General features: G+C 44.6%; 1 protein-coding gene across 1 annotated transcript in view; it reads right to left on the minus strand.

Annotated features, from left to right (window-relative positions):
* Nucleotides 1-18,894, minus strand: part of LOC311120198 (progesterone-induced-blocking factor 1-like) — a 130,753-nt gene that overhangs the window by 44,276 nt on the left and 67,583 nt on the right. The window contains exons 14-15 of the mRNA XM_084194815.1: nt 5,392-5,522; nt 2,236-2,320 (exon numbers count right to left, since the gene is read on the minus strand). Of these exons, the coding sequence (XP_084050941.1) occupies nt 2,236-2,320; nt 5,392-5,522 (216 nt within the window). The remainder of the gene's footprint in view (nt 1-2,235; nt 2,321-5,391; nt 5,523-18,894) is intronic.

Consider the following 18,894-nt stretch of genomic DNA (forward strand, 5'->3'; position numbering starts at 1 on the left):
GCTTCAGGCCAACCAACTGAACCACCTGAATAGGCTTCAGGCCAACCAACTGAACCACCTGAATAGGCTTCAGGCCAACCAACTGAATAGGCTTCAGGCCAACCAACTGAACCACCTGAATAGGCTTCAGGCCAACCAACTGAACCACCTGAATAGGCTTCAGGCCAACCAACTGAACCACCTGAATAGGCTTCAGGCCAACCAACTGAACCACCTGAATAGGCTTCAGGCCAACCAACTGAACCACCTGAGTAGGCTTCAGGCCAACCAACTGAACCACCTGAATAGGCTTCAGGCCAACCAACTGAACCACCTGAATAGGCTTCAGGCCAACCAACTGAACCACCTGAATAGGCTTCAGGCCAACCAACTGAACCACCTGAATAGGCTTCAGGCCAACCAACTGAACCACCTGAATAGGCTTCAGGCCAACCAACTGAACCACCTGAATAGGCTTCAGGCCAACCGACTGAACCACCTGAATAGGCTTCAGGCCAACCAACTGAACCACCTGAATAGGCTTCAGGCCAACCAACTGAACCACCTGAATAGGCTTCAGGCCAACCAACTGAACCACCTGAATAGGCTTCAGGCCAACCAACTGAACCACCTGAATAGGCTTCAGGCCAACCGACTGAACCACCTGAATAGGCTTCAGGCCAACCGACTGAACCACCTGAATAGGCTTCAGGCCAACCAACTGAACCACCTGAATAGGCTTCAGGCCAACCAACTGAATAGGCTTCAGGCCAACCAACTGGACCACCTGAATAGGCTTCAGGCCAACCAACTGAATAGGCTTCAGGCCAACCAACTGAACCACCTGAATAGGCTTCAGGCCAACCGACTGAACCACCTGAATAGGCTTCAGGCCAACCGACTGAATAGGCTTCAGGCCAACCGACTGAACCACCTGAATAGGCTTCAGGCCAACCAACTGAACCACCTGAATAGGCTTCAGGCCAACCAACTGAACCACCTGAATAGGCTTCAGGCCAACCAACTGAACCACCTGAATAGGCTTCAGGCCAACCAACTGGACCACCTGAATAGGCTTCAGGCCAACCAACTGGACCACCTGAATAGGCTTCAGGCCAACCGACTGAACCACCTGAATAGGCTTCAGGCCAACCGACTGAACCACCTGAATAGGCTTCAGGCCAACCGACTGAACCACCTGAATAGGCTTCAGGCCAACCAACTGAACCACCTGAATAGGCTTCAGGCCAACCGACTGAACCACCTGAATAGGCTTCAGGCCAACCAACTGAACCACCTGAGTAGGCTTCAGGCCAACCAACTGAACCACCTGAATAGGCTTCAGGCCAACCAACTGAACCACCTGAATAGGCTTCAGGCCAACCAACTGAACCACCTGAATAGGCTTCAGGCCAACCAACTGAACCACCTGAGTAGGCTTCAGGCCAACCAACTGAACCACCTGAATAGGCTTCAGGCCAACCAACTGAACCACCTGAATAGGCTTCAGGCCAACCAACTGAACCACCTGAATAGGCTTCAGGCCAACCAACTGAACCACCTGAGTAGACTTCAGGCCAACCAACTGAACCAGCTGAGTAGACTTCAGTTTGCACAAAAGGTGAAAAGGGTGACACAGTGACGGAGGGAGGCACACCTAGAGACCGGAAAAGCCAGTCTCCTCTCACCGGATCTCCCTTTCTCTCTCCGTCTCGCCCTCGTGCAGACGTGCAGACTATATCAAAAAACACACCTGTCATAAAAGTCACACACCTACTATCATTATACCCCATATGACGTATCATCTACGTTCATTAGGGATATATATGATGCAATATCACACATCGAGACACAGTGGCTTTATTCAATGAGAGTGTGGACTCTGGGCAATAGCTCTCCATGGTTGAGGAGTGTGTATGTATGTGAGTGAGTGACTGAGTGAGTGAGTGAGAGTGAGTGTGTGTGTGTGTACCTCTCTGTGGTTGAGCAGGCGCTCCAGGTCAGAGGAGTGTGTGAGTGTGTGTGTACCTCTCTGTGGTTGAGCAGGCGCTCCAGGTCAGAGGAGTGTGTGAGTGTGTGTGTACCTCTCGGTGGTTGAGCAGGCGCTTCAGGTCAGAGGAGTGTGTGAGTGTGTGTGTGTACCTCTCGGTGGTTGAGCAGGCGCTCCAGGTCAGAGGAGTGTGTGAGTGTGTGTATACCTCTCGGTGGTTGAGCAGGCGCTCCAGGTCAGAGGAGTGTGTGAGTGTGTGTGTGTACCTCTCGGTGGTTGAGCAGGCGCTCCAGGTCAGAGGCCATGTTGTTCTTCACCTGTTGGAGAGACGTCTTCTCTTTCCTCAGAGATCTGGACCGACAAGACAAAACAGATGGAAGCATTCACATAGACATAGAACCCAACTCTTTCATATCTGCCAAATGGCAGATGATACTTTTCATTACTTACTGACTACCTCTGAGTAGTGGACTAATAGGGAACAGGGTGTAATTTCACTAAATGGGACAGAACAACAACTCCCTCCATCCCCGTCAGAGCACAGGCCCTGTATAGTGCATCTCTAGGGGCCCTGGTCTAAAGTAGTGTACTATATAGGGAACAGGGTGTAATTTCACTAAATGGGACAGAACAACGACTCCCTCCATCCCCGTCAGAGCACAGGCCCTGTATAGTGCATCTCTAGGGGCCCTGGTCTAAAGTAGTGCACTATATAGGGAACAGGGTGTAATTTCACTAAATGGGACAGAACAACGACTCCCTCCATCCCCGTCAGAGCACAGGCCCTGTATAGTGCATCTCTAGGGGCCCTGGTCTAAAGTAGTGTACTATATAGGGAACAGGGTGTAATTTCACTAAATGGGACAGAACAACGACTCCCTCCATCCCCGTCAGAGCACAGGCCCTGTATAGTGCATCTCTAGGGGCCCTGGTCTAAAGTAGTGCACTATATAGGGAACAGGGTGTAATTTCACTAAATGGGACAGAACAACGACTCCCTCCATCCCCGTCAGAGCACAGGCCCTGTATAGTGCATCTCTAGGGGCCCTGGTCTAAAGTAGTGCACTATATAGGGAACAGGGTGTAATTTCACTAAATGGGACAGAACAACGACTCCCTCCATCCCCGTCAGAGCACAGGTGCCGCTGGAACATTCATATTACAACAGAGAACAGAAATAATCGATTACATCCAAACGTGCAACAGAGTGACATGACGTTATGCAAACTGGACAATTACAGTGTCCAATAAATCCAACTCTCTACGGGAAAACACTAAATCAAAAAAACAATTACTCAATAAATCAATCAAAACCGACAACAACCAGGTGCTTGTAAGAGAAATGGCACCCTATATAGTGCACTACTTTAGACCAGAGCCCTATGACACCCTATTCCCTATATAGTGCACTACTTTAGACCAGAGCCCTATGACACCCTATTCCCTATATAGTGCACTACTTTAGACCAGAGCCCTATGACACCCTATTCCCTATGTAGTGCACTACTTTAGACCAGAGCCCTATGACACCCTATTCCCTATATAGTGCACTACTTTAGACCAGAGCCCTATGACACCCTATTCCCTATATAGTGCACTACTTTAGACCAGAGCCCTATGACACCCTATTCCCTATATAGTGCACTACTTTAGACCAGAGCCCTATGACACCCTATTCCCTATGTAGTGCACTACTTTAGACCAGAGCCCTATGACACCCTATTCCCTATATAGTGCACTACTTTAGACCAGAGCCCTATGACACCCTATTCCCTATATAGTGCACTACTTTAGACCAGAGCCCTATGACACCCTATTCCCTATATAGTGCACTACTTTAGACCAGAGCCCTATGACACCCTATTCCCTATATAGTGCACTACTTTAGACCAGAGTCCTATGACACCCTATTCCCTATATAGTGCACTACTTTAGACCAGAGCCCTATGACACCCTATTCCCTATATAGTGCACTACTTTAGACCAGGGCCCCTAGAGATGTACTAAACAGGGCTCTGGTCTAAAGTAGCGCACTATATAGGGAATAGGGTGTCATAGGGCTCTGGTCTAAAGTAGTGTACTATATAGGGAATAGGGTGTCATAGGGCTCTGGTCTAAAGTAGTGCACTATATAGGGAATAGGGTGTCATAGGGCTCTGGTCTAAAGTAGTGCACTATATAGGGCTGGTCAACCACTAGATGGAAAGGGGGGAGATGGACAGGGGGGAGATGGACAGGGGGGAGATGTACAGGGGGGAGATGGACAGGGGGGAGATGGACAGGGGGGAGATGGACAGGGGGGAGATGGACAGGGGGGAGATGGACAGGGGGGAGATGGACAGGGGGGAGATGGACAGGGGGGAGATGGACAGGGGGGAGATGGACAGGGGGGAGATGGAAAGGGGGGAGATGGACAGGGGGAGATGGACAGGGGGGAGATGGACAGGGGGAGATGGACAGGGGGGAGATGGACAGGGGGGAGATGGACAGGGGGGAGATGTACAGGGGGGAGATGGACAGGGGGGAGATGGACAGGGGGGAGATGGACAGGGGGGAGATGGACAGGGGGAGATGGAAAGGGGGGAGATGGACAGGGGGGAGATGGACAGGGGGGAGATGGACAGGGGGGAGATGGACAGGGGGGAGATGGACAGGGGGGAGAAGGAAAGGGGGGAGATGGACAGGGGGGAGATGGACAGGGGGGAGATGGAAAGGGGGGAGATGGACAGGGGGGAGATGGACAGGGGGGAGATGGACAGGGGGAGATGGAAAGGGGGGAGATGGACAGGGGGGAGATGGAAAGGGGGGAGATGGACAGGGGGGAGATGGACAGGGGGGAGATGGACAGGGGGGAGATGGAAAGGGGGGAGATGGACAGGGGGGAGATGGAAAGGGGGGAGATGGACAGGGGGGAGATGGACAGGGGGGAGATGGACAGGGGGGAGATGGAAAGGGGGGAGATGGACAGGGGGGAGATGGACAGGGGGGAGATGGACAGGGGGGAGATGGACAGGGGGAGATGGACAGGGGGGAGATGGACAGGGGGGAGATGGACAGGGGGGAGATGGACAGGGGGGAGATGGAAAGGGGGGAGATGGACAGGGGGGAGATGGTCAGGGGGGAGATGGACAGGGGGGAGATGGAAAGGGGGGAGATGGACAGGGGGGAGATGGACAGGGGGGAGATGGACAGGGGGGAGATGGAAAGGGGGGAGATGGACAGGGGGAGATGGACAGGGGGGAGATGGACAGGGGGGAGATGGAAAGGGGGGAGATGGAAAGGGGGGAGATGGACAGGGGGGAGATGGACAGGGGGGAGATGGACAGGGGGGAGATGGACAGGGGGGAGATGGAAAGGGGGGAGATGGACAGGGGGGAGATGGACAGGGGCGAGATGGAAAGGGGGGAGACAGTGGTTTGTACCTGGTGTCGTCCTCCAGCTGTGTGATGCGTTCTCTGAGGGACAGTATCTGTGTGTCTCTCTGTCTCACCGTGTCGATCAGGTAACTGTAGGGCTGCTGGGCCTGCTGTAGGAGATGGTTAGCTGCTTCCAGCTAGGACACACACACACACACACACACACACACACACACACACACACACACACACACACGTTTAACCCGTTTGTTGATTCATGCAACAGTCACTGACTTGGCCTTTGATTGGGAGGGTCCTCTTAAAAGAAACACACCTTTCAGGTGGAATATGTTTCCATGTTGGCAACCCTCCCAATATGATGTTGAACAGCGTGTGTGGAGATAGAGGTGACAGGAAGGAAGGTGTGGTTAGGATAGAGTGGGTGAGACAACACTAGTTAGTTAGTTAGTTAGCCTGTACTACTGTGTGTTAGGAGCCTGTACTACTGTGGGTTAGGAGCCTGTACTACTGTGTGTTAGGAGCCTGTACTACTGTGGGTTAGGAGCCTGTACTACTGTGGGTTAGGAGCCTGTACTGCTGTGGGTTAGGAGCCTGTACTACTGTGGGTTAGGAGCCTGTACTGCTGTGGGTTAGGAGCCTGTACTACTGTGGGTTAGGAGCCTGTACTACTGTGGGTTAGGAGCCTGTACTACTGCACTGTGTGGGTTAGGAGCCTGTACTACTGTGGGTTAGGAGCCTGTACTACTGTGGGTTAGGAGCCTGTACTACTGCACTGTGTGGGTTAGGAGCCTGTACTACTGTGGGTTAGGAGCCTGTACTACTGTGGGTTAGGAGCCTGTACTGCTGCACTGTGTGGGTTAGGAGCCTGTACTACTGTGGGTTAGGAGCCTGTACTACTGTGGGTTAGGAGCCTGTACTACTGTGGGTTAGGAGCCTGTACTACTGTGGGTTAGGAGCCTGTACTACTGTGGGTTAGGAGCCTGTACTACTGTGGGTTAGGAGCCTGTACTACTGCACTGTGTGGGTTAGGAGCCTGTACTACTGTGGGTTAGGAGCCTGTACTACTGTGGGTTAGGAGCCTGTACTACTGTGGGTTAGGAGCCTGTACTACTGCACTGTGTGGGTTAGGAGCCTGTACTACTGTGGGTTAGGAGCCTGTACTACTGTGGGTTAGGAGCCTGTACTACTGTGGGTTAGGAGCCTGTACTACTGTGGGTTAGGAGCCTGTACTCCTGTGGGTTAGGAGCCTGTACTACTGCACTGTGTGGGTTAGGAGCCTGTACTACTGTGGGTTAGGAGCCTGTACTACTGTGGGTTAGGAGCCTGTACTACTGTGGGTTATGAGCCTGTACTACTGTGGGTTAGGAGCCTGTACTCCTGTGGGTTATGAGCCTGTACTACTGTGGGTTAGGAGCCTGTACTACTGCACTGTGTGGGTTAGGAGCCTGTACTACTGTGGGTTAGGAGCCTGTACTACTGTGGGTTAGGAGCCTGTACTACTGTGGGTTAAGAGCCTGTACTACTGTGGGTTAGGAGCCTGTACTACTGTGGGTTAGGAGCCTGTACTACTGTGGGTTAGGAGCCTGTACTACTGTGGGTTAGGAGCCTGTACTACTGTGGGTTATGAGCCTGTACTACTGTGGGTTAGGAGCCTGTACTCCTGTGGGTTAGGAGCCTGTCCTACTGTGGGTTAGGAGCCTGTACTACTGTGGGTTAGGAACCTGTACTACTGTCTAAATGAACTAGTGTAGCCCACAGCCAAATGGCATAGCCAGATCAGGGCCTAACGTAAGGACAACTCAGAGTATGCTATTCTGTTCTTCTGAAATAGACTACATTTTCTTCATAACATGTTTCTTTAGACCGGTCTAAAATAAATAATGGATTTATTATGATGGTGTAGGCTATATTACATGAAAATGTAGATGTTCCAACGGTCTGCATCAGTGGCTTGGAGGCTATGTGTGGAAGCCAGGAGATGGTAAATGTGTGTATGTTAATTAACGGTCAATACGGCAGTTATTCGCTTGACAATCACTGGCTGACAAAATGTATTGACCGCCACAGCCGTAAAACAGACCATTTACAACTCCTTCCTTTCTCTCTGAGTCACGGGGCGTCAGGAAGATTAGAGGTGCCAATCAGTCACAACAGACAGACAGGTGGACGGACAGAGAGACAGACAGACAGACAGGTGGACGGACAGAGAGACAGACAGACAGGTGGACGGACAGACAGACAGACAGAGAGACAGACAGACAGGTGGACGGACAGAGAGACAGACAGACAGGTGGACGGACAGAGAGACAGACAGACACAGACAGACAGGTGGACGGACAGAGAGACAGACAGACAGGTGGACGGACAGAGAGACAGACAGACAGGTGGACGGACAGAGAGACAGACAGACAGGTGGACGGACAGAGAGACAGACAGACAGGTGGACGGACAGAGAGACAGACAGACAGGTGGACGGACAGAGAGACAGACAGACAGGTGGACGGACAGAGAGACAGACAGACAGGTGGACGGAAAGAGAGACAGACAGACAGGTGGACGGACAGAGAGACAGACAGACAGGTGGACGGACAGAGAGACAGACAGACAGGTGGACGGAAAGAGAGAGACAGACAGACAGGTGGACGGACAGAGAGACAGACAGACAGGTGGACGGAAAGAGAGACAGACAGACAGGTGGACGGAAAGAGAGAGACAGACAGACAGGTGGACGGACAGAGAGACAGACAGACAGGTGGACGGAAAGAGAGACAGACAGACAGGTGGACGGAAAGAGAGAGACAGACAGACAGGTGGACGGAAAGAGAGACAGACAGACAGGTGGACGGACAGAGAGACAGACAGACAGGTGGACGGACAGAGAGACAGACAGGTGATGATGTTTTCATGTAAGTCTAACTGTTGAAAGGAAGGAGAGTGGTTTCTCCTCAGATATACATCTATAGTCTCTACAGTCAGATGGTTTCTCCTCAGATATACATCTATAGTCTCTACAGTCAGATGGTTTCTCCTCAGATATACATCTATAGTCTCTACAGTCAGATGGTTTCTCCTCAGATATACATCTATAGTCTCTAGTCAGATGGTTTCTCCTCAGATATACATCTATAGTCTCTACAGTCAGATGGTTTCTCCTCAGATATACATCTATAGTCTCTACAGTCAGATGGTTTCTCCTCAGATATACATCTATAGTCTCTACAGTCAGATGGTTTCTCCTCAGATATACATCTATAGTCTCTACAGTCAGATGGTTTCTCCTCAGATATACATCTATAGTCTCTAGTCAGATGGTTTCTCCACAGATATACATCTATAGTCTCTACAGTCAGATGGTTTCTCCACAGATATACATCTATAGTCTCTACAGTCAGATGGTTTCTCCTCAGATATACATCTATAGTCTCTACAGTCAGATGGTTTCTCCTCAGATATACATCTATAGTCTCTACAGTCAGATGGTTTCTCCTCAGATATACATCTATAGTCTCTACAGTCAGATGGTTTCTCCACAGATATACATCTATAGTCTCTAGTCAGATGGTTTCTCCACAGATATACATCTATAGTCTCTACAGTCAGATGGTTTCTCCACAGATATACATCTATAGTCTCTACAGTCAGATGGTTTCTCCACAGATATACATCTATAGTCTCTACAGTCAGATGGTTTCTCCACAGATATACATCTATAGTCTCTACAGTCAGATGGTTTCTCCACAGATATACATCTATAGTCTCTACAGTCAGATGGTTTCTCCTCAGATATACATCTATAGTCTCTACAGTCAGATGGTTTCTCCTCAGATATACATCTATAGTCTCTACAGTCAGATGGTTTCTCCACAGATATACATCTATAGTCTCTACAGTCAGATGGTTTCTCCTCAGATATACATCTATAGTCTCTACAGTCAGATGGTTTCTCCACAGATATACATCTATAGTCTCTACAGTCAGATGGTTTCTCCACAGATATACATCTATAGTCTCTAGTCAGATGGTTTCTCCTCAGATATACATCTATAGTCTCTACAGTCAGATGGTTTCTCCACAGATATACATCTATAGTCTCTACAGTCAGATGGTTTCTCCTCAGATATACATCTATAGTCTCTAGTCAGATGGTTTCTCCTCAGATATACATCTATAGTCTCTACAGTCAGATGGTTTCTCCACAGATATACATCTATAGTCTCTACAGTCAGATGGTTTCTCCTCAGATATACATCTATAGTCTCTACAGTCAGATGGTTTCTCCACAGATATACATCTATAGTCTCTAAAGTCAGATGGTTTCTCCTCAGATATACATCTATAGTCTCTACAGTCAGATGGTTTCTCCTCAGATATACATCTATAGTCTCTACAGTCAGATGGTTTCTCCTCAGATATACATCTATAGTCTCTACAGTCAGATGGTTTCTCCTCAGATATACATCTATAGTCTCTAGTCAGATGGTTTCTCCACAGATATACATCTATAGTCTCTACAGTCAGATGGTTTCTCCTCAGATATACATCTATAGTCTCTACAGTCAGATGGTTTCTCCTCAGATATACATCTATAGTCTCTAGTCAGATGGTTTCTCCACAGATATACATCTATAGTCTCTAGTCAGATGGTTTCTCCTCAGATATACATCTATAGTCTCTACAGTCAGATGGTTTCTCCACAGATATACATCTATAGTCTCTACAGTCAGATGGTTTCTCCTCAGATATACATCTATAGTCTCTACAGTCAGATGGTTTCTCCTCAGATATACATCTATAGTCTCTACAGTCAGATGGTTTCTCCTCAGATATACATCTATAGTCTCTACAGTCAGATGGTTTCTCCTCAGATATACATCTATAGTCTCTACAGTCAGATGGTTTCTCCACAGATATACATCTATAGTCTCTACAGTCAGATGGTTTCTCCTCAGATATACATCTATAGTCTCTACAGTCAGATGGTTTCTCCACAGATATACATCTATAGTCTCTACAGTCAGATGGTTTCTCCACAGATATACATCTATAGTCTCTACAGTCAGATGGTTTCTCCTCAGATATACATCTATAGTCTCTAGTCAGATGGTTTCTCCTCAGATATACAGTGGGGAAAAAAAGTATTTAGTCAGCCACCAATTGTGCATGTTCTCCCACTTAAAAAGATGAGAGAGGCCTGTAATTTTCATCATAGGTACACGTCAACTATGACAGACAAATTGAGAAAAAAAAATCCAGATAATCACATTGTAGGATTTTTTATGAATTTATTTGCAAATTATGGTGGAAAATAAGTATTTGGTCACCTACAAACAAGCAAGATTTCTGGCTCTCACAGACCTGTAACTTCTTCTTTAAGAGGCTCCTCTGTCCTCCACTCATTACCTGTATTAATGGCACCTGTTTGAACTTGTTATCAGTATAAAAGACACCTGTCCACAACCTCAAACAGTCACACTCCAAACTCCACTATGGCCAAGACCAAAGAGCTGTCAAAGGACACCAGAAACAAAATTGTAGACCTTCCCCAGGCTGGGAAGACTGAATCTGCAATAGGTAAGCAGCTTGGTTTGAAGAAATCAACTGTGGGAGCAATTATTAGGAAATGGAAGACATACAAGACCACTGATAATCTCCCTCGATCTGGGGCTCCACGCAAGATCTCACCCCATGGGGTCAAAATGATCACAAGAACGGTGAGCAAAAATCCCAGAACCACACGGGGGGACCTAGTGAATGACCTGCAGAGAGCTGGGACCAAAGTAACAAAGCCTACCATCAGTAACACACTACGCCGCCAGGGACTCAAATCCTGCTTAAGCCAGTACATGTCCAGGCCCATCTGAAGTTTGCTAGAGTGCATTTGGATGATCCAGAAGAGGATTGGGAGAATGTCATATGGTCAGATGAAACCAAAATAGAACTTTTTGGTCAAATCTCAACTCACCATGTTTGGAGGACAAAGAATGCTGAGTTGCATCCAAAGAACACCATACCTACTGTGAAGCATGGGGGTGGAAACATCATGCTTTGGGGCTGTTTTTCTGCAAAGGGACCAGGACGACTGATCCGTGTAAAGGAAAGAATGAATGGGGCCATGTATCGTGAGATTTTGAGTGAAAACCTCCTTCCATCAGCAAGGGCATTGAAGATGAAAGGTGGCTGGGTCTTTCAGCATGACAATGATCCCAAACACACCGCCCGGGCAACGAAGGAGTGGCTTCGTAAGAAGCATTTCAAGGTCCTGGAGTGGCCTAGCCAGTCTCCAGATCTCAACCACATAGAAAATCTTTGGAGGGAGTTGAAAGTCTGTGTTGCCCAGCGACAGCCCCAAAACATCACTGCTCTAGAGGAGATCTGCATGGAGGAAGGGGCCAAAATACCAGCAAAAGTGTGTGAAAACCTTGTGAAGACTTACAGATAACGTTTGACCTGTGTCATTGCCAACAAAGGGTATATAACAAAGTATTGAGAAACTTTTGTTATTGACCAAATACTTATTTTCCACCATAATTTGCAAATAAATTCGTTAAAAATCCTACAATGTGATTTTCTGGATTTTTTTTCCTCATTTTGTCTGTCATAGTTGACGTGTACCTATGATGAAAATTACAGGCATCTCTCATCTTTTTAAGTGGGAGAACTTGCACAATTGGTGGCTGACTAAATACTTTTTTTCCCCACTGTACATCTATAGTCTCTACAGTCAGATGGTTTCTCCACAGATATACATCTATAGTCTCTACAGTCAGATGGTTTCTCCACAGATATACATCTATAGTCTCTACAGTCAGATGGTTTCTCCACAGATATACATCTATAGTCTCTACAGTCAGATGGTTTCTCCACAGATATACATCTATAGTCTCTACAGTCAGATGGTTTCTCCTCAGATATACATCTATAGTCTCTACAGTCAGATGGTTTCTCCTCAGATATACATCTATAGTCTCTAGTCAGATGGTTTCTCCTCAGATATACATCTATAGTCTCTACAGTCAGATGGTTTCTCCACAGATATACATCTATAGTCTCTACAGTCAGATGGTTTCTCCACAGATATACATCTATAGTCTCTACAGTCAGATGGTTTCTCCACAGATATACATCTATAGTCTCTACAGTCAGATGGTTTCTCCTCAGATATACATCTATAGTCTCTACAGTCAGATGGTTTCTCCTCAGATATACATCTATAGTCTCTACAGTCAGATGGTTTCTCCTCAGATATACATCTATAGTCTCTAGTCAGATGGTTTCTCCACAGATATACATCTATAGTCTCTACAGTCAGATGGTTTCTCCTCAGATATACATCTATAGTCTCTACAGTCAGATGGTTTCTCCTCAGATATACATCTATAGTCTCTACAGTCAGATGGTTTCTCCTCAGATATACATCTATAGTCTCTACAGTCAGATGGTTTCTCCTCAGATATACATCTATAGTCTCTACAGTCAGATGGTTTCTCCTCAGATATACATCTATAGTCTCTACAGTCAGATGGTTTCTCCTCAGATATACATCTATAGTCTCTACAGTCAGATGGTTTCTCCTCAGATATACATCTATAGTCTCTAGTCAGATGGTTTCTCCTCAGATATACATCTATAGTCTCTACAGTCAGATGGTTTCTCCTCAGATATACATCTATAGTCTCTACAGTCAGATGGTTTCTCCTCAGATATACATCTATAGTCTCTACAGTCAGATGGTTTCTCCACAGATATACATCTATAGTCTCTACAGTCAGATGGTTTCTCCTCAGATATACATCTATAGTCTCTACAGTCAGATGGTTTCTCCTCAGATATACATCTATAGTCTCTACAGTCAGATGGTTTCTCCTCAGATATACATCTATAGTCTCTACAGTCAGATGGTTTCTCCACAGATATACATCTATAGTCTCTACAGTCAGATGGTTTCTCCTCAGATATACATCTATAGTCTCTACAGTCAGATGGTTTCTCCTCAGATATACATCTATAGTCTCTACAGTCAGATGGTTTCTCCACAGATATACATCTATAGTCTCTAGTCAGATGGTTTCTCCACAGATATACATCTATAGTCTCTACAGTCAGATGGTTTCTCCACAGATATACATCTATAGTCTCTACAGTCAGATGGTTTCTCCTCAGATATACATCTATAGTCTCTACAGTCAGATGGTTTCTCCACAGATATACATCTATAGTCTCTACAGTCAGATGGTTTCTCCTCAGATATACATCTATAGTCTCTAGTCAGATGGTTTCTCCTCAGATATACATCTATAGTCTCTACAGTCAGATGGTTTCTCCTCAGATATACATCTATAGTCTCTACAGTCAGATGGTTTCTCCTCAGATATACATCTATAGTCTCTACAGTCAGATGGTTTCTCCTCAGATATACATCTATAGTCTCTACAGTCAGATGGTTTCTCCACAGATATACATCTATAGTCTCTAGTCAGATGGTTTCTCCTCAGATATACATCTATAGTCTCTACAGTCAGATGGTTTCTCCTCAGATATACATCTATAGTCTCTACAGTCAGATGGTTTCTCCACAGATATACATCTATAGTCTCTACAGTCAGATGGTTTCTCCACAGATATACATCTATAGTCTCTACAGTCAGATGGTTTCTCCACAGATATACATCTATAGTCTCTACAGTCAGATGGTTTCTCCACAGATATACATCTCTACAGTCAGATGGTTTCTCCTCAGATATACATCTGTAGTCTCTACAGTCAGATGGTTTCTCCTCAGATATACATCTATAGTCTCTAGTCAGATGGTTTCTCCACAGATATACATCTATAGTCTCTACAGTCAGATGGTTTCTCCACAGATATACATCTATAGTCTCTACAGTCAGATGGTTTCTCCTCAGATATACATCTATAGTCTCTACAGTCAGATGGTTTCTCCTCAGATATACATCTATAGTCTCCACAGTCAGATGGTTTCTCCACAGATATACATCTATAGTCTCTACAGTCAGATGGTTTCTCCTCAGATATACATCTATAGTCTCTACAGTCAGATGGTTTCTCCTCAGATATACATCTATAGTCTCTAGTCAGATGGTTTCTCCTCAGATATACATCTATAGTCTCTACAGTCAGATGGTTTCTCCTCAGATATACATCTATAGTCTCTAGTCAGATGGTTCCTCCACAGATATACATCTATAGTCTCTACAGTCAGATGGTTTCTCCTCAGATATACATCTATAGTCTCTACAGTCAGATGGTTTCTCCTCAGATATACATCTATAGTCTCTACAGTCAGATGGTTTCTCCACAGATATACATCTATAGTCTCTACAGTCAGATGGTTTCTCCACAGATATACATCTATAGTCTCTACAGTCAGATGGTTTCTCCACAGATATACATCTATAGTCTCTACAGTCAGATGGTTTCTCCTCAGATATACATCTATAGTCTCTACAGTCAGATGGTTTCTCCACAGATATACATCTATAGTCTCTACAGTCAGATGGTTTCTCCTCAGATATACATCTATAGTCTCTACAGTCAGATGGTTTCTCCTCAGATATACATCTATAGTCTCTAGTCAGATGGTTTCTCCTCAGATATACATCTATAGTCTCTACAGTCAGATGGTTTCTCCTCAGATATACATCTATAGTCTCTAGTCAGATGGTTTCTCCTCAGATATACATCTATAGTCTCTACAGTCAGATGGTTTCTCCTCAGATATACATCTATAGTCTCTAGTCAGATGGTTTCTCCACAGATATACATCTATAGTCTCTACAGTCAGATGGTTTCTCCTCAGATATACATCTATAGTCTCTACAGTCAGATGGTTTCTCCTCAGATATACATCTATAGTCTCTACAGTCAGATGGTTTCTCCTCAGATATACATCTATAGTCTCTACAGTCAGATGGTTTCTCCACAGATATACATCTATAGTCTCTACAGTCAGATGGTTTCTCCTCAGATATACATCTATAGTCTCTACAGTCAGATGGTTTCTCCACAGATATACATCTATAGTCTCTAGTCAGATGGTTTCTCCTCAGATATACATCTATAGTCTCTACAGTCAGATGGTTTCTCCTCAGATATACATCTATAGTCTCTACAGTCAGATGGTTTCTCCACAGATATACATCTATAGTCTCTACAGTCAGATGGTTTCTCCTCAGATATACATCTATAGTCTCTACAGTCAGATGGTTTCTCCTCAGATATACATCTATAGTCTCTACAGTCAGATGGTTTCTCCACAGATATACATCTATAGTCTCTACAGTCAGATGGTTTCTCCTCAGATATACATCTATAGTCTCTACAGTCAGATGGTTTCTCCACAGATATACATCTATAGTCTCTAGTCAGATGGTTTCTCCTCAGATATACATCTATAGTCTCTACAGTCAGATGGTTTCTCCACAGATATACGTCTCTACAGTCAGATGGTTTCTCCACAGATATACATATATAGTCTCTACAGTCAGATGGTTTCTCCTCAGATATACATCTATAGTCTCTATAGTCAGATGGTTTCTCCTCAGATATACATCTATAGTCTCTACAGTCAGATGGTTTCTCCACAGATATACATCTATAGTCTCTACAGTCAGATGGTTTCTCCACAGATATACATCTATAGTCTCTACAGTCAGATGGTTTCTCCACAGATATACATCTATAGTCTCTACAGTCAGATGGTTTCTCCACAGATATACATCTATAGTCTCTACAGTCAGATGGTTTCTCCACAGATATACATCTATAGTCTCTACAGTCAGATGGTTTCTCCACAGATATACATCTATAGTCTCTACAGTCAGATGGTTTCTCCACAGATATACATCTATAGTCTCTACAGTCAGATGGTTTCTCCACAGATATACATCTATAGTCTCTACAGTCAGATGGTTTCTCCTCAGATATACATCTATAGTCTCTAGTCAGATGGTTTCTCCACAGATATACATCTATAGTCTCTACAGTCAGATGGTTTCTCCACCCACAGATATACATCTATAGTCTCTACAGTCAGATGGTTTCTCCACAGATATACATCTATAGTCTCTACAGTCAGATGGTTTCTCCACAGATATACATCTATAGTCTCTACAGTCAGATGGTTTCTCCACAGATATACATCTATAGTCTCTACAGTCAGATGGTTTCTCCACAGATATACATCTATAGTCTCTACAGTCAGATGGTTTCTCCACAGATATACATCTATAGTCTCTACAGTCAGATGGTTTCTCCACAGATATACATCTATAGTCTCTACAGTCAGATGGTTTCTCCACAGATATACATCTATAGTCTCTACAGTCAGATGGTTTCTCCACAGATATACATCTATAGTCTCTACAGTCAGATGGTTTCTCCTCAGATATACATCTATAGTCTCTAGTCAGATGGTTTCTCCACAGATATACATCTATAGTCTCTACAGTCAGATGGTTTCTCCACCCACAGATATACATCTATAGTCTCTACAGTCAGATGGTTTCTCCACAGATATACATCTATAGTCTCTACAGTCAGATGGTTTCTCCACAGATATACATCTATAGTCTCTACAGTCAGATGGTTTCTCCACAGATATACATCTATAGTCTCTACAGTCAGATGGTTTCTCCACAGATATACATCTATAGTCTCTACAGTCAGATGGTTTCTCCACAGATATACATCTATAGTCTCTACAGTCAGATGGTTTCTCCACAGATATACATCTATAGTCTCTACAGTCAGATGGTTTCTCCTCAGATATACATCTATAGTCTCTACAGTCAGATGGTTTCTCCTCAGATATACATCTATAGTCTCTACAGTCAGATGGTTTCTCCTCAGATATACATCTATAGTCTCTACAGTCAGATGGTTTCTCCACAGATATACATCTATAGTCTCTAGTCAGATGGTTTCTCCTCAGATATACATCTATAGTCTCTACAGTCAGATGGTTTCTCCTCAGATATACATCTATAGTCTCTACAGTCAGATGGTTTCTCCTCAGATATACATCTATAGTCTCTAGTCAGATGGTTTCTCCTCAGATATACATCTATGGTCTCTACAGTCAGATGGTTTCTCCTCAGATATACATATATAGTCTCTACAGTCAGATGGTTTCTCCACAGATATACATCTATAGTCTCTACAGTCAGATGGTTTCTCCACAGATATACATCTACAGTCTCTACAGTCAGATGGTTTCTCCTCAGATATACATCTATAGTCTCTACAGTCAGATGGTTTCTCCTCAGATATACATCTACAGTCTCTACAGTCAGATGGTTTCTCCACAGATATACATCTATAGTCTCTACAGTCAGATGGTTTCTCCACAGATATACATCTATAGTCTCTACAGTCAGATGGTTTCTCCTCAGATATACATCTATAGTCTCTACAGTCAGATGGTTTCTCCTCAGATATACATCTATAGTCTCTACAGTCAGATGGTTTCTCCTCAGATATACATCTATAGTCTCTACAGTCAGATGGTTTCTCCACAGATATACATCTATAGTCTCTAGTCAGATGGTTTCTCCACAGATATACATCTATAGTCTCTAGTCAGATGGTTTCTCCTCAGATATACATCTATAGTCTCTACAGTCAGATGGTTTCTCCACAGATATACATCTATAGTCTCTACAGTCAGATGGTTTCTCCACAGATATACATCTATAGTCTCTACAGTCAGATGGTTTCTCCACAGATATACATCTATAGTCTCTACAGTCAGATGGTTTCTCCACAGATATACATCTATAGTCTCTAGTCAGATGGTTTCTCCTCAGATATACATCTATAGTCTCTACAGTCAGATGGTTTCTCCTCAGATATACATATATAGTCTCTACAGTCAGATGGTTTCTCCTCAGATATACATCTATAGTCTCTACAGTCAGATGGTTTCTCCTCAGATATACATCTATAGTCTCTACAGTCAGATGGTTTCTCCACAGATATACATCTATAGTCTCTACAGTCAGATGGTTTCTCCTCAGATATACATCTATAGTCTCTACAGTCAGATGGTTTCTCCTCAGATATACATCTATAGTCTCTACAGTCAGATGGTTTCTCCACAGATATACATCTATAGTCCCTACAGTCAGATGGTTTCTCCTCAGATATACATCTATAGTCTCTACAGTCAGATGGTTTCTCCACAGATATACATCTATAGTCTCTACAGTCAGATGGTTTCTCCACAGATATACATCTATAGTCTCTACAGTCAGATGGTTTCTCCTCAGATATACATCTATAGTCTCTACAGTCAGATGGTTTCTCCACAGATATACATCTATAGTCTCTACAGTCAGATGGTTTCTCCACAGATATACATCTATAGTCTCTACAGTCAGATGGTTTCTCCTCAGATATACATCTATAGTCTCTACAGTCAGATGGTTTCTCCTCAGATATACATCTATAGTCTCTACAGTCAGATGGTTTCTCCACAGATATACATCTATAGTCTCTACAGTCAGATGGTTTCTCCACAGATATACATCT

This window comes from Coregonus lavaretus (genome assembly GCF_964263955.1).
Source record: "Coregonus lavaretus genome assembly, contig: HAP1_SCAFFOLD_785, whole genome shotgun sequence".
NCBI classification, from domain to species: Eukaryota; Metazoa; Chordata; class Actinopteri; order Salmoniformes; family Salmonidae; genus Coregonus; species Coregonus lavaretus.